Consider the following 22554-nt stretch of genomic DNA (forward strand, 5'->3'; position numbering starts at 1 on the left):
GCGGTCCGTAAAATTAGTGGGTAATCGGACAAATAGTGGTTCCGTGGGAGGGGGCGTGGCCTGGGGGGGGTCAGCGGGGGTCCTGGGGTCATTTGCCCACTTTAGTGGGTAATTGGACAAATAGTGGGTTCGTGGATGTGGGGGGGGGGGTACGGTGGGTGGGGGGGGGTCCTGGGGTCATTTGCCCAACTTAGTGGGTAATCGGACAAATAGTGGGTTCGTGGATGTGGGGGGGGGGGGGGGGGGGGGGGGTCAGAGGGGCCCCGGGAATCGGGGGTAAGTGCGAAAGCGTCCAATGGCAGCCTAAACCAATGGCCCGAGATCCCATTGAACTAATGGGGCCGTGGACCTGGTGGTGGAGCCACACTGTGGGCGAAGGCAGTACTGCATCTGTGGGCCTCATACTTGGGGGGGCTCCCGTCCGGCCCCCGGTGGGGTCAGGCCCCCCGAAATCCCGATCAGGGTCATCGAGCGGCCGGGGAGGGTCGTCGGGCGTCGTCGGCCGGACCCCCAAAAATTTCGGGGGGGCGGCGCGCAGCGTCCGAGAACAGCCTACCGCGAACCCACTTTATAATGGACCGTTTGGACGCTCTGATAATTTCTGAGCTACCTAGAGGAAGTGATGTCTATCGCCGCATCACAAGGTGGGCTGGAGTCATCTGAGGATGATGATTCGGCTGTGCTGCCACCTTCGGGTGCGCCAGCATTGCCCGAGTCGGACCCAGAGTTGACAGCCATGCTCTCTCGGGCCGCCGCAGCGCTTGGACTGGAGTGGAACCCTCCGCCTCAGCCCGAGCGTTCGCGGTTGGATGATTGGTTTTTGGGGGCAGCGCGTTCGGACACCCGTCCGGCCGCTCCCCCAATACCTTTCTTCCCCGAGGTGCATGAAGAGGTCGCGCGTTCCTGGAAGGCCCCGTTGTCTTCCCGTGAACGTTTGGCGGCCTCTTCCGCCTTCACCTCTCTCGATGGAGCCGCGGCTCATGGGTACACTGGGGTCCCCCCAGTCGAACGTTCTGTTGCGATGCAACTGTGTCCTCAGAGCGCTTCGTCCTGGCGTGGTGACCCTAAGCACCCCTCCAAAGCCTGTAGGTTTTCGTCATCCCTGGTGGCGAAGTCCTATAGAGCTGCGGGGCAGGCCGCCGCTTCTTTGCATACCATGGCAACTCTTCAGGCTTACCAAGCCAAGTTGCTGTGTGATATGCACGAGAGGGGGGCTGATCCAGGACTCAGCAATGAGTTGCGTGCCGCCACCGACCTCGCTCTCCGGGCGACGAAGGTGACCGCACGCTCCCTGGGTCAGGTGATGTCCACAAATGTGGTCCAGGAGAGACACCTATGGCTCAACCTGTCCGATATGCGCGACGCTGAGCGAACACGTTTCCTCAACGCCCCCATATCGCAGGATGGGCTATTCGGCGGAGCGGTCGAGAGCTTCGCCCAACAGTTCTCGGCCGCTCAGAAGCAGACTGAGGCTATAAAATATATCCTGCCCCGGCGGTCAGCTGCTGCCTCCACCCCACCGCCCGCGCAGGTGCCTCAGCCTGCTCGCCGCCGAGGATGCCCTCCCGCGGCTTCCTCCGCCTCTGCGCCACCCAAGCAGCAGCCTCCACCCGGGCCGCGCAGAGGCAGCCGCAGGAAGGCGTCCCAGTCCGCTCCAGCCCCGCAGCCCGCGAAGAAACGCCAGGCTAAGCGGCGCTCCTGATGCGGACGGCTCAGGGATGGGCAGTTCTTTCCAGGAGACGGCGGCAGGGCCGCTCCTTCCCCCGGTGGAGGGCCGGGGGAGAATCTTTTGTTCAGCTGCTGGCCCCCGGGTCAGCAGCACCCTAATGTGGTTAAAGAAAGAACTGACAACCCCATCCCTGAGCCCCCAGAGATCGGTGACGGCAGTGCGCGCCACCCTCGGGTCTCGCCACTCTCGTCCCTCTCTGTCGCCAGCCCCCTGGCAGAGCAGACCCCAGTGGAACGCGAGTCCTTCCCTGGTCTCCTCTGTCAGGGCGCAGCCGTTAACCGTGCTCCGACCCGGGGACGCCCAACAGCCTCCCCTGTCCGCGCCGGTAACGCTGCCTCGCTGCCCCACCCAGGGTACGCCTGTCGTCCGTATGACCCCGTTGGTGCAGTCTCTGGAAGCATGGCTTCAGCTTCCGGGGCTGTCCCGCTGGGTTGCCCGGACCATCAGGCTCGGCTACGCGATTCAGTTCGCGCAGGCTCCTCCCCGTTACAGGGGAGTCCGCTATACCGTGACCGGGGCCCATGCCCCCGTCATGCGTGCGGAGATTCCCACTCTACTGGCGAAGGGTGCGATCGAGCCTGTCCCTCCGGCCGAGATGGAGTCAGGGTTCTACAGCCCGTACTTCATTGTACCCAAGAAAACCGGTGGGTTACGACCAATCCTGGACCTTCGCATCTTGAACCGATCCCTTCACCGGCTTCCGTTCAAGATGTTGACTGCGAAACGCCTTTTCGAATGCGTTCGTCCGGACGATTGGTTTGCAGCGATCGACCTGAAGGACGCCTACTTCCATGTCTCCATCCTTCCTCGACACAGACCGTTCCTACGGTTTGCTTTCGAGGGGCGGGCATACCAGTACGCAGTTCTCCCATTCGGGTTATCTCTGTCCTTTCGCGTCTTCACGAAGATTGCCGAGGCAGCCCTTGCGCCCCTTTGGCAGCACGGGGTTCGCATCCTGAACTACCTCGACGACTGGCTCATACTAGGCCACTCTCGAGAGCAGGTTTGCGGACACAGAGATCTGGTTCTCCACCACCTAACCCGTCTGGGCCTTCGGGTCAACTGGGAGAAGAGCAAACTCTGCCCCGTGCAGAGGATCTCTTTTCTCGGTATGGAGATCGACTCGGTCGCCATGTACGCGCAGCTTTCGAGCGAGCGCGCGCAGTCTCTGCTGACTTGCCTCCGACAAATCGAGAGCAAGAATGCGGTTCCACTGAAACTATTTCAGAGGCTCCTGGGGCATATGGCATCTGCAGCCGCGGTAACGCCGCTCGGATTGCTTCGTATGAGACCGCTTCAGCACTGGCTTCGCGATCGAGTCCCGAGATGGGCATGGCAGTCTGGCACGCTCCGGGTCCAAGTGACTCGGGCCTGCTTACAGACACTCACCCCGTGGTCGAACCTCAGCTTTCTACGGGCCGGTGTGCCCTTAGAACGAGTTTCCAGGCATGTTGTCGTATCGACGGATGCCTCTGCCACGGGTTGGGGTGCCATGTGCAATGGACAAGCAGCCGCGGGCTCCTGGACAGGACCCCAGCGCCTCCTGCATGTCAATTGCCTCGAGTTGCTGGCAGTACGGTTCGCCCTGCACCGCTTCCTAGCGTTGCTGAAGGGCCAACATGTGCTTGTCCGGACAGACAACACGGCCGTAGTAGCGTACATCAACCACCAGGGCGGTCTACGCTCCCGCCGTATGTCTCAACTCGCCCGCCATCTCATCCTATGGAGTCAGAAGCGCCTGAGGTCCCTTCGTGCTGTCCATATTCCGGGAGTCCTGAACCACGCAGCCGACGAGCTCTCGCGGTTCCAGCCTCTCCCGGGAGATTGGAGACTCCATCCCCGGACGGTTCAGCTGATTTGGGAACAGTTCGGCGACGCACAGGTAGACCTGTTTGCCTCCCACGACTCTTCCCACTGCAGCCTGTATTATTCCCTGACCGAGGGCACGCTCGGCACGGATGCACTGGCGCACAGCTGGCCGCGGGGCCTACGCAAATATGCGTTCCCCCCAGTGAGCCTACTCGCACAGCTTCTGTGCAAGATCAGGGAGGACAAGGAGCAGGTCCTTCTGGTCGCCCCATACTGGCACGGCCGGACCTGGTTCCCCGAACTCATACTCCTTGCGACAGCCCCTCCCTGGCCTATTCCTCTGAGACCGGACCTCCTTACTCAGAGACGGGGCACCCATTGGCACCCGCGTCCCGACCTTTGGAACCTCCACGTGTGGCTCCTAGACGGGACCCGGCAGGTTTGAGTGGCCTACCACCCACTGTGGTCGCCACCATCACTTCCGCTAGGGCAGAGTCCACTCGGCATGCCTGTGCGTTGAAGTGGAACCTCTTCGTCACCTGGTGCTCTTCCCGCCAAGAAGACCCCTGGAAATGCCCGATCGGGTCCGTGCTTGAGTTTCTCCAAGAGGGGCTGGAGCGAAGGCTGTCTCCCTCCACCCTCAAGGTATATGTGGCCGCAATATCTGCCCACCACGATCTCTTGGAGAACAAAAAGGTAAGTCAGCACGACCTGGTCATCAGGTTCCTGAGGGGAGCTAGGAGACTGAATCCTCCTCGCTCTCCTCTCGTACCCTCTTGGGACCTCGCAGTAGTACTAACTGCTCTGCAGAGACCTCCCTTCGAGCCTTTGCGGTCGGTCGATATTAAGTTTCTGTCTATGAAGACGGCTCTGCTGACCGCATTGGCCTCAGTCAAGAGGGTCGGGGACCTGCAGGCATTTTCGGTTGACGAAGCGTGCCTGGAATTCGGGCCGGCTAACTCTCACGTGATCCTGAGACCCCGGCTTGGATATGTGCCCAAGGTTCCCACCACTCCGTTTAAGGACCAGGTGGTGAACCTGCAAGCGCTGCCTTTGGAGGAGGCAGACCCAGCCTTGGCATTGCTCTGTCCAGTACGCGCCCTTCGCGCCTACGTAGACATGACGCAGTGTTTCAGGACCTCAGACCAGCTCTTTGTCTGTTATGGTGGAGAGCGGAAGGGAAGTGCTCTCTCAAAGCAAAGGCTGTCTCACTGGATAGTGGACACCATTGTTTTGGCTTACCAGCAGCAAGGCCGACCATGTCCCCTTGGTGTGAGGGCACACTCCACCCGGAGTGTGGCTTCCTCTTGGGCTCTAGCGCATGGCGCCTCGCTAGCAGACATCTGCAGAGCTGCAGGCTGGGCGACACCCAACACATTCGCCAGATTCTACAATCTCCGAGTGGAGCCAGTGTCCGACTTTGTACTCGCCCCCCCGAGGGGCCGGTAATGGGCCAGGTTCAGGTGTCTTCGCTTGCTCGCCACTCCACTCCACGGACTGGATACGTGCGATATTTCCTCAGGTGAGCTCCTCGAGAGCCCTGAGCTCCTCCAGCACTGTCGACGCCGACATCAGTTCAGTCTGCCCTCTCGAGCCCAGACCCTCATGTCCGGCCAGGTGCCCCATGTGCATGGTTCCCTCCGGCGACCCCCACATGTGTATTTCACCGTAAGTCTCCGCAGTGAGCGGGTTTCTTCCCTTGGCGTGTCCCCGCCACCCCTAGGGTTAAAAATCCACCTTCGGCTGGTACCCTAGAGATCTTCCGTATGCTACCCCCTTTCGGGTCATATGTGTCTCTTAAGTCCTCCCCACGGGTAGGCATCTTTGGCATTTCCTCACTGGGATATGCTTCCCAGTGTACCTTGGTAATCCTGTGTTAAGTGGGAGTCCTTCGTCCGTACTAGTCTTACGACAGGGTACTCACACTTACGCAGGGCACTGGAAGACAGCTGAGTGGCGGGATTATATTGGGACCCCCATTCGTTAGTCACTAACGTTACGTCGTAGTGACTGAACGAAGGGGAACGTCTCGGTTACGGATGTAACCCTCGTTCCCCGAGGAGGGAACGGAGACGTAACGTCCCCTTGCCACATCCAGCTGTGCTACCTGGAACGCAGGAGTTCAGTCTTGGCTCCTCAAGCAGGTAACATAATGCGATATTGCCTCGTACTTCCTTATATACTCACGCAGTGAGGCGGAGCTACGTATGCAAATTCCGCATGCCCCATGGCATTGGCACGCCATTGGGCGTTTTCTCAAAACTCGAAGTTGATAGGCTTCTAAGCGAAACCCCCATTCGTTAGTCACTAACGTTACGTCTCCGTTCCCTCCTCGGGGAATGAGGGTTACATCCGTAACCGAGACGTTCTAATGCACCTGTCACGCCAAGAGCTATATTTTATTTCACACAAGATACCAAGAGCATGCTTTTTCTGTTTGTCTGTTTGCTAAATAGACTTCAGATTGTAGGTTTTAATGTAAAGTGGGATGAATGTGGGGTTGATGGCCAATCCAGAATGCCTGAATAGGCTATAATGGCTGAATACAAACAAAATAATTACTATAAAAGAATAATGCGGATTAAGTCATTCATGACAGACGTGTGAAAAGTAAATTGAGTGAAAACAACAGAGAATGAATTGAGTAGTTGAAAGACTAGCAAGTAGACTGCAAGTACGTGTTACAGGCCAATAACATAATGATAGCATCTTATCTTAGCATTTGCTAAAAACTCACATGACATGCCATACAATATGCTTCATAAAATTCATAATTTTTGAGTTCCCTTTCGAAAGGGAACTTGCACTGCGTCGGAAAGACGCTACGGGGAACGTCTCAGTGTGACAGGTGTCTGAAGCTACTATCGAATCACGGCAAACTCGTTGACCGACAACAGCCCATGACGTCATCAACGTGCGACCCGGAAGTATATAAGGGCGCCTTGCCAACACATACACATCTTTTTCGTCTTCAGGGACTGTCTGTTTGAAGCAGTACTGCAGATCGTAATACTAAGAAGTGAGAATGAAACGCACAGAGAAGAGGCAGAGTTTCCGGAAGTGTGCTGATCCGTGTCTGAGGTTTCTGACACACACACTCTGTGCGTTTTCTTCCTGGGTGAAGAGCACGAACAGGCAGTTCTTGAGGGGGCTGCCTGTGCAAATTGTGAGTGTTTTCCGCTGAGAACGCTCCTCTCTCGTCTGGCCCTCTTCTCGAGGGAGGAGGGCACAGCATCTGGTGCTGCCGGTGTGAGTCCCGCTCGTGCTGAGGCAGAGCAGCGACGCACATCGTGGCGTTCCCAGATGGAGCTCGCCGATCGTTGTTCTCTCGATGATCTGGCGGCTGACGAGGGTGAGCTGCAGGTTGACGTGGAGAATGAGAGTTCTCCGCCAAGCTCTGCAGCTAGTGCTCTTCTGGACGGGCAGGAGATGGCAGAGGAGGGTGGTAACAGTGAGCAGGAGCAGCCTGGATCCTCTCAGCCACCCTGTCCCGCGTATGCTGAGTTGTTGGATGCTATGAGGCGCGCTGTGGGCAGGCTGCAGCTGCCTTGGCGGCGTGCTAGGGGAGAGATCGCTCGTGGCAGACTTGACGATCGGTTTCTTCCCGGCCATAGACCAACACCTCAAACGAGCCTTCCATTCCTCCCGGACCTTCATGTTGAGGTCCAGGCGGCATGGAAGAACCCATATTCTGCCCGCATCCACCGACATCAGCGAGCTAGCTTCGCTGATGTTGAGGGGATGGGTGAACATGGGTATGTGTTGATGCCCCCCATGGACGAGACGTTTGTGAACTATCTTGTCTCTGGGCGGACATCGACACTGAGAGCTCCAACCCTGCCATCCAGACCGCTGAAAGCAACCTCGCGGTTGAATGGCAGGGCGTACGCGGTGCCAGCAGGTCAGGCTGGTGCGACCCCACACACAATAGCGGTACAGCAAGCTTACCAGGCAGATCTGCTGGGGGATCTCGATCAGGGGGCGGGGCTGTCCCCTGAGGCGGCTGACCTTAGCTGCGCCGCACCACAGATCTGGCTCTCCGGGCCACCAAGCAGGATGCTGCCGCGATCGGTCGATCGATGGTGGTGATGGTGGCTACGGAGAGGCATCTGTGGTTGAGCCTGGTCGACATCTGGGAGAAAGAAAAGGGCTTTCTCCTTGATTCGTCGGTTTCACCTACTGAACTTTTTGTCACCTCCGTGGAGGCGGTGGTTGGAAATTTCAGGGAAGCAAAGGCACGCTCAGCTGCATTCAAGACTTGCATACCGCTGAGATCTGCGTCCACACCCGGGCAGGCGGGACTTGGTCCTTCACGGCTTGAGGACTTAGGCAGGACCAGAGGGAAAGCGTCTCTTCTCGTGGGCCCCCTCCGTGGAGGAGTAGGACACAGAGGAGACGGGAGTCCCACAGGAAAAAGGATCTGAGGGAGGTGATCCAGGACAAACGCGTTCGGCGCTGGTGATGGATCACTTCCCTTGAAGGCGTTTACATGGGCCTATGATGAGTGGAACTATGTTCTGATGGCCCGCTTTGGCTTGGTTAGTGAGAACGTCGCTTCCCGGCATGCAAGGGCGGTAGAACATCGCGGTGAGAACTGCGTGGTGAGTCTTCGCTCTACGTGCCGCAGGTGAGAGTGGTCTTTTTTGTATGATAACACTAAAAGATGTATTTCTTTTCGTTCCCTGTATAGAGTATGGGTTTTACGTCAACCGTAAGGAGGAGGAAGTTAACTGAAGTTTCCCCTGTAGGTGGTTTATTACAGCGCCAGGCTCTGGGCTGTGGAGGTGAGCGTGTGTTGGCTTTCCCCGTTGTGGGCAGGCCACCGCTCATGTTGTTCTGATGTATGTAAACTTAGGCTTCCTCTCATGGTGAGAGTTATGTTGAGGCCGCCGCTCATTTCCACCGAAATGTCAGCGGAGTACTAAGCGGTAGGAGTGTTTGCTACTGCTTAGGGTTTTTTACTATGTGTCTTCGGTTCCCTTAAGCGACCGCAGGTTAGGGTTAGGTGGTTTGTTTCTTCTAGAGCGTGTTTACTAAAGACTGATGCTGGAGCTTCAGTTGGGTATATTGGCCTAGGCTTTAGGGATGATGGAGGTGCGTTTCTGAGGCGCTGTCACCTCTGGCTGCTCATTACATGAATTTGAGCCCATATACCATCCCTGCGTTATCAGCCTCCTCTCATGTGAGAGTCGCTCAGTCAGAGCCCATTCATTTTTCTAATGTCTGGGTGTGTAGCAGCTGCGACCAGGCAGCTAGCCTTAAGAGGCCTCCTGTGGGCGACCCCAGTTTTTTGTGAATTGGTTTGATATGCTTCCCAGAGACTTTGGCTTTGTGAAGACTTGTTATCAGCTGGTAGGCTCTACGGAGCCTCCCTGATAACGAGTCCCCATCAGTGCAGTGGGTAGTTATTAGTCAGCCAGTAGTCTAACTGTCAAGGTTTTCTTAGCAGTCAGTTGACTCTTGCTACCAGGTGGTAGGCTTCACCAGGCCTCCTTGGAGGCGAGTTCCAGAGTTGGATACTCGGGTAGCTAGCGTGGCTTGCTTTCAAGTAGTAGGCCTCACCAGGCCTCCTTGAGTACGAGCCCCCAGGGTCTTTTGGTTACTCTGACAATTTGCATAATTGCTATCACAGTTAGTAGGCCTCACTAGGCCTCTCTGGAGGAGTGCTCTGAGTCTCAGTCACTTGACGGGTTAGCATTTTGGTGCTAGCAGGTGGTAGGCCTCCCTAGAAGGCTTGCTATCAGATAGAAGGCCTCGCTAGGTTTCTTTTTGAAGGTGAGCTCCTGAGGCAGGGTGCTCTTGCAGCTAGCATGACTTGCTATTGGGTGGTAGGCCTCACCAGGCCTCCCTGAAGGTAAGTACCGATGTATGGCATCGGGATAACTAGCCTGGCTGGCTATCAGGTTATAGGCCCCATCAGGCCTCCCTGAAGGCCGGCTGTCAGGTGGAAGGCCTCACCAGGCCTCACTGAAGGCAAGTACCGATGTATGGCATCTGGTTAAATAGCCTGGCAGGCTGTTAGGTGGAAGGCCTTACTAGGCCTCCCCGAAGGCTTGCTATCAGGTAGGAGGCCTCAGCCAGGCCTCCCTGAAGGCAAGTACCGATGTTTCCCATCCGGACAGCTAGCCTGCTGGCTATCAGGTTGTAGGCCTGATCAGGCCTCCTTGAAGGTGAGTACCGATGTACGGCATCTGGGTATGTAGCCTAGCAGGCTATCAGGTGGAAGGTCTTACTACGGTCACAGGCCTCCCTGTTAGATCAATCCGTAGGTCTGTCCGGCCTCCTTATTGCTTCGAAACACAAGCACTTGATAGATCCGTGATTTGAGCAGTTAGACTCCCCTCACTAGCAAGGGTTGTAAAGCGCTACGCTGAGTGTTGCTCTCTAGGATAACCCGTCTCTGGGATCCGGGCTAAGAAGGACTGCCAGTTTTTCAGTCCCTTAGTCTGGATGCCTCACTGAGGCACCGTCTGGAGGCTCTGTTTCTGAACAGACAGGGTTGGCCAAACCGAAATGTCCAAACACTTAGGGCACCAGGTCAGGCCTCTCTGGTGGCACTCGGGCGAATATGTTCCCCGGGTAGTGATTTGGCTGGGGTTCCTTCGGGTCCCCTAGCTACATTCCCTTAAAGGGACCCCTTCTGTTGAAGTAGTTGGTCCCGGTCCTTTGAGCAGTCTGGATAGGGCCTCATGCAGTTGCATTAAGGTTCCTCTTTAGGCGTAAAGCTTGGGCTATGACCCTAGGGGATGCTGAGGGGGAGTGGCTCATGTTTTTCAGTTGAAATTGCTTGTGCTGACAGTTGTCACTGCCAGTGGGCAGACACTCCCCTCAGCATGGTGGCGTTGGTATATCGTTCCCCGTAGCGTCACTTCGACGCAGCGCGAGTTCACTTTCGAAAGGGAACGTCGACGTATGTAACCTCTGTTCCCTGAGAACAGGGAACGAGATGCTGCGTCTCCTGCCATGCCTCGGGGCCTGTCTGCCAAACAGTCCCTTCAGACGAGAAGATGTGTATATGTTGGCAAGGTGCTAGGGCTGTACGATTAATCGAAACATAACCGAAACCGAAATTCAGAACCTCTAACCGACGTATTTTCCCCTTGTCGGTTATTTCGGTTTTAGTCATTGTGATTCCGCCCCATTCAGTCACATCAAGTGCAGTTTGCAGGCACACAGAGAAATGTCTTTGTTATAGATGCCCAGAATCACTGTAGTAACTGCATGTTTTATACAGTTTATACAGGTCAGTTAATTGCCGTTCTTACAGCCTACTCGCTGCCACACACAGACACACACACACACACACACACACACACACAGACAGACACACGGCGCACGCAAGCCCCGAAGCCAGACCGCTTTCACTTTCGTTCTCATAAAGTTTGTCAAGTAAATGCGTTTAAAGGCTTGAACATTTAAAGCGATTGTGCACTATTCAAAAACAACAATACGGAAAATGTATCCAGTGCTCAGCTTTTTCTGTGACCCAGAGAGCCGAGCCGTGTCGCGTCTCTGACAACGCGCGCGCCCTGAAGCCAGACCTCTTTCACCTGCGTCCTCACAAAGCTTTGTCATTTGTATGTGTTTTAAGGCCTGCCAGTAAGGCCAGTTTTAACATTGAAGCGATGTTAGACCATCAGATGTGTATTATGTTGAACTAATGCCTGATATATTGTGACACACGAACACTCAGACAGAAGCTCGCACATCACGTGAAGATCGCGCGCAGAGGAGCGCAGAAACGCAGTGTCAACACTGTCCTGTGACTAAAGTAAAGTCACTAAAGTAGCTTAGAAACTCAACCGTTATAGGCATATATTTTAATACCTTTGAAGTAAGTACAAACCACAGCTTCATGATGAATAGAAACTGTATGAGTAATTCACACACACTATCACTCTCTCATTAATGCATTCAAATAAATGTAATGTAGGCCTACTGTGCTAATTTATCTGCATCTGATGTACAACCAGGGGCGGTTCTAGGATTTTCATTTTAGGGAGGCTTAGCCCCCAGTGAGGGTATTTTAGGGTCCAAATTGCGCTATTAACTAGTAGCTTAAGATGTTCTGAAGGCCAAAAAATTAGATAACAGTAGCTTGAAAACCATGTCACTGGGCAGTAGATTATTTGTCTTTCTTATCTCCATATCTCTCTTTTTTCTCTGTTTTATCTTGCCCAGTCTCTTCCCCTCCTAACGCTGAGCTTTAACTGATATAGTTTTTCCATTTTCGTCAGAGAAGAAAGTAAATATGGTTTACATATTAACATACTGATATTTATATGTTTTATGAATACTTTTCTTAGACACGTTAATTTACTGTTTATTAAAGTTTTAAGTTTATTAAATTCATTCACAAAATAAACACATTCATTACTAATCTTATGCCCAATACAGGCTGAAATAGCTGAGCTTTTTTATTTATTTACTGAAGGCTACAAATGGAATAATATTAATTTACAATATGTACACATTCATTATTAATCTAATGTCTAATCTGAAGAAAACGGTTTTGTTAATACTGTATTTCTTGTTTGTTAATTACATTATGAATCACATTGGCCTATTTTCAATTCAAATTGGCGAAATTAGACAAAGGTGTAGGCTATTCTTTGCCTGAATATTTTTGTCTTTGTTTAACATTTCTGACTTAAAGAAGCAGAGTCTTAGCTCACATTTCTCTCACTTGACGTTGAGTCGTGCTGCTAAAATTCGCGTTTAGCCTCAGCAGATTCTGTGTGAACATAAAGCCCGCCTACACTGATTTAATTGGTTTTCTCAAATATTTTGACATTGACGAGCGATGACAGACCAATGAGGCTCAGATGAACACACACACACCTCTGCTTCTGACGTGCGCTCTGCTCGGCGCCGCTGCGGATTGAAGAACACGCTGACTAAAATAGCCAAAGCCTCCCGCCAGTTTCGGGATTTTCGGGTTTCATATGCTTTAAAGGTTAATCACACATTTTTTAGGGGGGCTGGGGCAGAAGTTAAGGGGGGCTGATGCCTCCCTAAAAAGGGTCTAGAACCGCCCCTGTGTACAACAAACAGAAATCTCCCCCATAGACAATAACTGCTGAAAGTGGACCGTTTCCTTCAAGTATTTTTAAATCACAAAGAAATGCACTTTTTCATTAGAAAAATCCACCTTTAATAGTAGAAAATATTTACAGTAAGAACCTTATCAGGAACCTACTCAAAAACCTTATGAGGGCAAAAAATGGAAAGAAAAAAAAAGAAAGAAAGAAAAATAATCGTTCATTAATCGTAATCGAGGTAAAATATTCAATTAGTCGAGGTTTTTATTTTTGGTCAAATCGTCAGCCCTTTAAGGTGCCCTTATATACTTCCGGGTCATGGGCTGTCGTCGGTCAACGAGTTTGCCGTGATTCGATAGTCAAGTCAAGTCAACTTTATTTATATAGCGCTTTTAACAATGCAGATTGTTTCAAAGCAGCTTTACAGTGTTAAACAGGAAAATAATGCAGCATAACTTTATTCAGCCGTCTAGCCATTCTGGAGAAAATGGTTATGTCATCAGTTCATTTAAATTATCATACAGTGACAGTGTGGGCTTTAGATCAGTAATTAGATCAGTAATTTAGTTTATATGGTTAATTTAGTTTAATAATTAGATTTATTTGGATATTTAGTAGAAAAATGTAGTGTCCGATAGTAGCTTCAGACATCTGTCACGCTGTGGCGTTCCCCGTAGCGTCTTTCTGACGCAGTGTCTCGTTCCCTGTTCTCAGGGAACAGACTCTACATACGTAACCCAAGAAGATTTCATCCTCAGATTAGAAATGAAGCATGACCACACTTGTGGATTCACAGAAGTTGTGATTATAATTGTTATACTACATTCACATAATATTTCTTGCATTTAATAATATATTCTTAATATTTTGTATTTTTGTTTTTATGTTTGAGCCTATAAATATTCATATTAATAACAGTCTTGAGCTGTAAATTCTCTTGTAAAGTGTTGGCTTTCTAAATATATGTTGGTTATGAGCAGCAGCCTTTTCATTTTGAGTATGTCATTTATGCCCCACTTGCCAAAATGGAGGGTGTCTGGAAAGGGGTTAAGCTTGTACTGAGCTCGAGCTAGTTTGCAAAAGCATCAGTGTTTATCCATTTTGTTCCAATCACTGAAACGATATGATTGTGCAAGTCACACAAACACACTTTAGACAAACACTGAGCTGGTTGAATTGGCAGTAAAAGCATGTGCCCTTTGCCCTACAGCTTTGCTTGATAATGTTTATTTACACTTTTGATCAGTGTGTGAATGGGTGAATGTGAGGCAATGTGTAAAGTGCTTTGGATGGCCATTGGTCTGTTAAAAGCGCTATATAAATGCAGTCCATTTACCATTTACCATAGAGGAGGACGCTTCCCCTAAAAAAATTTTGGGAGGGGGCACCATATTTCAAGCTCCGATGGCCACGGAGCTTGGCCCATCACAGTGTTCGCCATGTTCAGGGCTTATGATCACTAGTCCTGTGTTTTCTGCACCTTCATGTCCTGTGGTTACCCCACCTGAACTTGCAGACAAGATGGCCACCACACCAGTGTCTTCAGGCAAGATGGTTGCCATGGCAGAACCTCCAGCTACCATGGACACTATGCCAGAGTCTCCAGTTGCCTTGGACACCAAGGCAGAGTTCCGGGTTGTCATGAACGTAATTACCACCTGAGGGCACTCCAACCCGGATTGTCATTTCATCAAAGACTACATTACCCATAATCCTTTGCCCGGACTCATCATCACTCATTGTTTGCACCTGTGTCACATTACCTCATTACTCCATTACCCCAGCCTATATAAACCATGTTCACTCTGTCATTCACATCGAAGTCTTGTAAGTTGTATCACTGCATTTCTGAGCGTTTCCCTGGTTTCATGTCTGTCGGTTTTTGGATTACTTGCCTGTTCCGTGGATTACCCTTTTGCCTGTCTCTCTTGTCTTGTTTGCCTTATTGGACTGATTACATGTTATGACCTCTTGCCTGTTTGATGACTACGAGTGTGGATTACCCTTTAATAAAGCTGCGTTTGGTTTCTCAACCATTGTCTCGGAGCAGTATGTTACATAAAAAAAAAATGGTTCTTGGCTCGTAATCATATGGGGAACATTTTTAGTGCTATATAGCACCAATTTTGGTGCTTCAGCGGTTCTTCAGAGGTTCCTCACCGGTTCTTTGACTAAGGTGCTATATAGCACCTCTGAAGAACCACTGAAACACCAAAATTGGTGCTATATAGCACTAAGGGGAACCTTTTTATGATTACAAGCCAAGAACCATTTTTGGTGCCATATAGATCCTTTTTTTTTTTAGAGTGAACAGAATGGTTGTGATGCACTGCCAACACACATTTCTGTACAATCAACTTGTAAAAGTGCAAGTACCATTATATGACCCCTTTAAGAACTGACCCATGAAGAAACACTCCATATACTTTATTAATATTTTTAATTTTTAATGAGTTCAATCACAGCAGAACATGCGCACGTCATTGAGGGCCGTGTCATCTCCGACTCCCTGCGGTTGCTCCACCATCGTCTCGATGCCACAGATTCCTTTTCCTCCACATTTCTCACTCCAGTCGCCCCAAATGCCCCACGATGTCCCAGATCCCTTCAGTGTTTCGGCATTCCCACTGCAGTTAAACCTGGTGAAAATTCAGCACATAAAGGTTTTTTATTGGCATCCATGGCTCCATGAAGAGCCTTTAACATCAATGGAACCTTTACATTGCAGAGAAGGTCATTTATAGTGGGGAAAATGGTTCTTTTAAGAGCTGTCTACAGAACAGTTCTTTGGAGAACCCAAAATGGTTCTTCTATTACAAAACCTTTATTTTTTAGAGCGATATTTTGGTGTTGAACGACTCAGTTTGACCAGGTCACTTGATATCTGTGTTGAATGAGCCTCATGCAGTGACGTGTTTATGCAGCTTGTTATGGAATGCTGTTATGATTCCAAAATAAGTTTTTAAATAAATAAAACCATCACCTGATGTTGTTTGCGGCCGTGTCGTCCCAAGTCCCTTGGTAGGTTTCCACTCTCAGCTGAAAGGATGTCAGGAATCCATTCGAGCACCATTTTATATCTGACCATTTACCCCAGCTGAGAAAAGAATGTGATAAGGGTTATTAGTGGTTAAACCGGTTATCAATTATGTTTTTTTCAGCTTTCATCAGTGTGAAATGTTGCTGTTTGAGTATGAAAAATGTTTCCAAAGTCCCTCCAGCGGGAGTTATTCTCTCTATCATTATCATTGTCAGAATAAAGGGGCGGGGCCTAGTTGAGTTAGTTAGTAGTGTATTGAAACTGGCGGTCATGGTAAGGGACAGGGCCCCGTTCTCACTCCTAAGGCATCAAAATCCAAAGCATGGTCAAGGGCTTTCCGCGTCACAATAAAGACGCTACTAAATCGACGCGCTGAGTGCTCCATTCATTTCAATGAGAACGTCACCTTTGACGTCAGTCACAGACGCGTTGGGTGTGAGAATGTTATCGTCATGATGATCATATATTGGGTGATGATTTTGCCATTATGACATGTTGGACTGTGATTCTCAATTTAATCAGCCAGCATAATTTTATTTACGCTATCTAGACACGTTTTAACATGTAACCCAACCCCATTCCATCCCTAAACCTACCCATTTGTGTGGTATATAAAACACAGATATAACAGGCAGATACGACTGCATGCACAATTTATTCAAAAAGTACAAATATTCCGAGGCCAAGCGATTGATTTGTGTGAAGAAAATCCCCAAAAAGCGATCAGCATCTCCATCCGCAGAAGATCATGAACACATTAAATTTCAAATATTGCCGCCCGTTACGTCAGTTTTCATAGTGAAATTGCATTGGCTCTCGTATGTCTCGTGACCAATTGCGTCATTACGTCAGCTTTGATTGTAAAATGTCATTGGCTCTCATGTGTCTTGTGACAGATCGCGTCATGCTAAAGAGTCGTGTGTATTATTTGAATGAGATATGAATGAATGAAGCGTTCACGGAGCGGCGGGATCATCATTTCAATGATTAAAACATTAAGATCAACTCTGTCCTTTACATAAAGACATAGTGTGACTTCAGAAGACTTGGAATGCAACATGAGATAATACTTTTATACTGTTTTTGGTCAGTTTTTGCAATAAATACCTGTGACTGTACTTGTATTTGCCTGTTACGTGTTTTATATTGTTGAGAGTGGGTAGGTTTAGGGTGGGAGTTGGGTTAGCTGCTCCAAAATATAAAAGTAACCTTTAAATATGAATAAAAATATTAATAAAATCATATCTGCTTTTACAAATGCAAAGAATAAAATGCATCTGACGCATTGGGTAAACAACTGAAATGAATGGAGCACCAGAGCGTCGATATAGTGACGCCTAGGGGTGACTTTAGCGTCTTCGTTGTGACGCGGAAGGCACTTGACAATGCATCGGATTTTGACGCCTTGGGAGTGAGAATGGGTTGAATCACAACACACTGCTCCAGCCGACCAATCAGAGCACATTGTGCTTTTCAGAAGGAGGGGCTTCATGAAGACAGGAACTAAACAGAGCGTCACTGACAGACTGGGAAGAGAGGAGCCGCAACAATGGAGAATATGAGGGAAATAATGGAATGGTTGTTGGAAGCTTAATGGTGGTGACGTTCGTTTATAGTCTACGTTTATCTTTATCTTCAGGTGACTATATGAAGCTCTCCATGAGCAACAGCTCTGTGTGTCATCATAATAATGGCAGCCCACTAGGTTTTGGTACAGCTTCTCTGTGTTACGTCCAGTTTAAACGCTTCACCTTCCTACGTCGGATTGAACGGTGGCGTAGTCCTCGTACGGGCCTGATGAGCTTTTGGACGGGTCGATGCAGTGAAGGCGAATCCCATTGAGCGCTGTGTTATCACCAACCAGCAGAGATTCCCACATCCCTGCCACCTTCAAAAAAACATCTGTTTAGAGCAGTGTTATTAACTTAAATTAAGACAAAAACTAAAACTGACTAAAATACACAACATAAACGAAAATGTGAAGACTTCAAATATTAATAAATACTAATACTATATTAATGACGCTAAATTAACCCTGGTTTAGAGCTGGGCGATAGGATATTTTACATATGGCCAGAGGCGGACAGTAGTGAAGTAGTTTTACTTTCCAAGTAATTTTACTGTTTTTTAATTTTATTTTCATATAATTAAAATATATGTACTTTATCAGTGATTTTCTTTGGAAAACTTTTACTTCACAACATTCCAAAACATAATATTGTAATTTTTACAGCACTACATTTCATATTGAATATCATTTCACACTTAATTACATTAAAAATGTAGTGCTGTATACTTTTACTTAAGTAAAAATAATTCAAAGTTTTACTTGAGTACAAGTAAGAAAGTACTACATTTTTAATGTAATTAAGTATTAAAGGTAAATAAATAAAAAAACCTTTTATTTATGAAACGTAGTGCAGTAAAAAGTACGAAATTATATATGTACTTGAGTAGAAAGTAAAAATACTTTAATACTGTCCGCCTCTGCATATGGCGTCGTTATAAATGATTTGCTACACTTTTTTTGTGAGTATACTGTATGTATGTGGGTAAAGTTGGCTATATGTACAGTACATAGACTGTATAAAACAAATGGCTAGTAGTGACAGCAACAGCAATCCACCTGTCACTCAAGTGGCCACGCCCTTAATGGGATTGACTCTCTTTTGGAGCCTGTCTCTAGCGGCCAGTCGATGAATTGAGTTTAAGTCACTTCCGTGTTGGCTTCAAGAGAGAGACCGGAAGGTCGCCGCTTGGTACAGTATAACAATAGCCAGGTGAAGTGAGTAAATCGCTTTGTACAATTTTGTACAGAATTTTGGTCGTATCGCCCACATTATATGATACAAAATGCAGGGACCCACTTTATATAAGGTGGCCTTAACTACTATGTACTTACATCAAAAACTAAGTACAATGTACTTATTGTGTTCATATTGTATTGCAAAACACTTTTGCTGATGTTGAGGTGGGATACGGGTAGGGTTAGGGACAGGTGTGGTGGTATGGGTAAGTTTAAGGGTAGGGTTAGGTGTAAGGGAAGAGTCAACAGTGTAATTATAAATTAATTACAGAAATTAATTACAGATGTAATTACATGCAGGTATTTTTTTAAATGCAAGTACAATGTCAAACATGTACACAATAAGTGCATTGTATCAAATTATTAATTTAAATCATGGGTGTCGGAAGCAAAAGAAAATGTGGGTGGGTCCTCTCTCAGAAATATTTTACTGGAGTAGATGCCATTTACATTAAGTACAAATATACCACCTTGTTTGCTAAATGTACGGTTGGGATAGTGTCGGGGTAAGACGCATGGCAAGTTTTGACTCAAATTGAATCCGCCTTTTGCCAAACTCACTCTACTCTCTTGTCCCATCACATATAAGATCGGAAAGGCATTTATTTTCAATAAAAATGAAGAAAATATTAGAAAATTGGAAATAAAGTGTCAAACATGTGTTTAATAACAAGTGTTTATCGGTTAGGGGTAGGTAAACAAGAGACGATAAAAGTGAGTGGGTCCAATATCATTAATCGTAAAAAGTGGGTGGGTCTTGTCCCACCCACACACAACGGTTCTGACGCCCATGATTTAAATGTTTATACATAGTGTAACGATTCACCAGTGTGAGTGCCCCTGATCACCACCAGAGGGCACTCCAACCCAGACTGTTATTCCATCATAGACTACATCACCCATAATCCTTTGCCCGTACTCATCAACACTCATAATCTCTTCCTATATCTAGCATGTTCTAGCTTCATTGCATGTGTTACTACTGGATCTGAGAGCAATTTTCCCTGGTTCTTCTCTCTTGGTTTTTGGATTTCTTGTCTGTTCTTTGGATTACCCGTTTGCCTTGTTCCCATCCTTGTGTGTTTTGTTTGTTTGGACTGCCTGCCTGTTTTTGACCCTTTGTCTGTATTTTGGATTACGCGTCTGGATTGTCCCTCTACTAAAGCTGCACTTGGATCTCCGACCCAAAATCTCGGAGCGGTTCGTAACACATAGCTAAGGCCACCTAATATAAATGTATCCAAATGTAATCCAAATGCATATTGTATAGACTGCAAAAAAAAAAAAATCTGTCATTAATTCCTCACCCTCATGTAGTTCGACACCCGTAAGACCTCCGTTCATCTTCGGAACACAAATTAAGATATTTTAGTTTTTAGGACCTTTTATGGGTCTTGAGAGTGTAAAGTGCATTGTGCCAATGGAGGCCTTTCTGAGCCATCGGATTTCAACTAAAATATCTTCATTTGTGTTCCGAAGATGAACAGAGGTCTTACGGGTGTCCGATGACATGAGGGTAAGTAATTAATGACAGAATTTTCATTTTTGGGTGAACTAACCCTTTAAGATTTTTTTCATTCCCAATTCAAGATACATTTACTAGAGAAGCAAAATGAAACTGAAGTCTTGTTTTAATGAGAAATGTAGCTGCTTCTATTTCCCTCATTTGTAAGTCGCTTTGGATAAAAGCATCTGCTAAATGACTAAATGTAAATGTAAATGTATTAAAATTCGAATATCAAGAACTAAAATCTATTTTTTTACACAGTTCTCCTTTAAATGAGTCACACAAGGTGATTTAGTAAGGTTTGTGTTCATCAATTTACTCGTGTTTGTCATTATTTACCGGCCAATAAAAGCACATCTTAAACCAGACGCTAACTGGTAGATTGTTAAACATTATGCAAATGATCCGACTGCGTCTGTGTCCTTTCATTTGCAGAACTTTCCACTACCATGGAATTGCGCTCTCACGCTGTTTAGTAAATGTGGCCCTTATATCTAAAGCCATTTTGCTTCTCAAGTAAAACTATCTTTAGTCAAGCCAAAGGCAACTCATGTTGCATTCCAATTTAATATTGGTTGACATTAACATTAACCAGTAGTCCGCATGACTTGGATTGCCCAAAAAACAAATTAATTCTGATAACATCACAATAATCACTTATAACCACAATAATTGTTCAGGAACATGAAATAAGAAAGTAAATAAAGTCAGCTTTGATTTCTTTGGTCACATTTTTAACAACTAAACCTCACATTACTAATAGTTACTTACCTTCAGACTAAACCCTGTGGCATACATTCCAGTCGGACATATTTCCTTCTGCCCCCACGAGCCCCATCTCATCCCGTTATGGACCTTCAGCACTGATCCGATGGGTCTGCTGATGGAGCGCTCGAAGCGTCCGACTGTGCTCACATACGGCCCAAAAACAGCCAGAAGCAAAAACAGCGTCAAAGGAAGATTTCTGGACATGGTTTGAGAGCCGTCCTGATGTCTTCTACTGGAGCCCAGAGCAGATGTGTGTGTGTGTGTGTGTGGGACTCAATGTGGGACGTTGACCCTCCACTAACAGAGTGATCTAAGTCCAACCTGCACTGCAAATAGAACATCTATCGATGTAAATGATCAGTGGCTCAAGACCAGATTTGATCAATATTATGATATGGACAACTACAGTATACACACACAAACACTATATTGTTTTTTATCCAGATATATTAAAGTTTTGGTTTGCTGTATGAACTACGGTGAAAACATTTGAGAATTTTGTGCAGTGTTTTGAGAAAACAACTGGCATGAAATCAAGGAATATTTACAACCTGTTTAGGACAATTACAAAGTGTTCAGATTACTGTGTGTTAACTGCTCTGAGAACAGTGACCTGAGTTTAGAGAAATGAGTCAAATCGATTGAGAAAATCTGTTTAAAGAGGTTTGAATTTGTGTTGCATCAAATCATTCAGAATTCGCATTCTGCCATTTTAGCCAAATAACCACATTTACACTTGAATGTAATGATGTGTTCCTGTAGAGTACAGATACTGGTCATTCCCAGGTAATGCATGTTCCCTTTCGTTCAGTCACTACGACGTACGTTAGTGACTAACGAATGGGGTTTCGCTTAGAAGCCAATCATCTTCATCGTATTCAACAGCGCCCAATGGCAGTGCCAATGCCATGGGCATGCGGAATTTGCATGCGTAACTCCGCCCCACCTCGTGGGTATATAAGGAAGTACGCTGCGAACATCGCATTATGTTTCTGCTTTGGAGCCAAGAGGATCTCTTCACTCCTACAAGCCTGATCTGAGTCATCGACAGCTTTCGAGACGAGCAGCTTTCCAGAGGCGTTGGTGTTACGGCGCGTTCCAGTGATCATCATACTTCCTGCTTGCTGATCTGTGCAGTGGTCTGCTGACAGCTGGTGTGTGGTCCCTGGGCGCTTCGGCGTTCTCTGCGAGGCTTTCCTCTCATAAAAGAGCTTACACGTGACGCGTCCTTTTCAGGATGTCTCGTCCGTGTACTTCTGGGTGTGGTCGGTTGCTTTCCTCCTCTGATGGGCACGAACACTGTCTGGTATGTTTGGGCTTTCAGCATGCTCAGACAGCGTTCGTGGATGCGTCATGTTCTCACTGCGGGAACATGACCATCGCAGTGTTGCGGTCAAGACTCCATGACCTTCGTACTGAAGTGAGAGTCCCCTCTACCACACCCCGATCTACTGAGTCCCAGAGGCCCAGTACTTCGGCTGGTGGTCAGGGTGACTTGACGGTTACGGTGTGGAACAAAGCCCCGACGCTCATGCCTCGGGCCACACCCCCGTCTTGCACATTGCAACCCGCGAGCGTTCAGACGCAGATCGCGGGGCCGGCTCCGGCCCCCCCGCGCATCTCGTTTGGCGCTCCGGAGGAGGATGCGATGTCGATCACCGCATCACAAGGTGGGCTCGAGTCCTCTGGAGATGATGACTCGGCTGTGCTGCCGCCCTCGGGCGTGCCAGCATTGCCCGAGTCAGATCCAGAGCTGACAGCCATGTTGTCTCGGGCAGCCGCGAGTTTAGGGATCGAGTGGAACCCTCCACCCTGTCCCGAACGCTCAAGGCTCGACGATTGGTTTTTGGGGGC

General features: G+C 48.2%; 1 protein-coding gene across 1 annotated transcript; it reads right to left on the reverse strand.

Moving 5' to 3' along the window:
• Window positions 1–14883: 14883 nt before the first annotated feature.
• LOC307137892 (vitelline membrane outer layer protein 1-like) lies at window positions 14884–21007 on the reverse strand. The gene is made up of 4 exons (XM_079835899.1): window positions 20704–21007; window positions 17371–17507; window positions 15563–15676; window positions 14884–15218 (listed from the first exon to the last, which is right to left on the reverse strand). The coding sequence occupies exons 1-4, from the start codon at window positions 20902–20904 to the stop codon at window positions 15035–15037; spliced, it is 636 nt and encodes a 211-aa protein (XP_079692025.1). The 5' UTR covers window positions 20905–21007; the 3' UTR covers window positions 14884–15034.
• Window positions 21008–22554: the final 1547 nt, after the last annotated feature.

This window comes from Gobio gobio, assembly GCF_949357685.1.
Source record: "Gobio gobio genome assembly, chromosome: 14".
Classification (NCBI taxonomy): domain Eukaryota; kingdom Metazoa; phylum Chordata; class Actinopteri; order Cypriniformes; family Gobionidae; genus Gobio; species Gobio gobio.

Bases quoted from the DNA above. Each gene is read 5' to 3' on its own strand.
- LOC307137892 (XM_079835899.1), bottom strand. From the start codon at position 20,904: ATGTCCAGAAATCTTCCTTTGACGCTGTTTTTGCTTCTGGCTGTTTTT. The intron at 15,677-17,370 runs GTGAAGCGTTTA...TTCTTTTCTCAG, and splicing joins GTTCAATCCGACGTAGGAAG to CTGGGGTAAATGGTCAGATA. The intron at 15,219-15,562 runs GTGATGGTTTTA...AATTTTCACCAG, and splicing joins ACGGCCGCAAACAACATCAG to GTTTAACTGCAGTGGGAATG.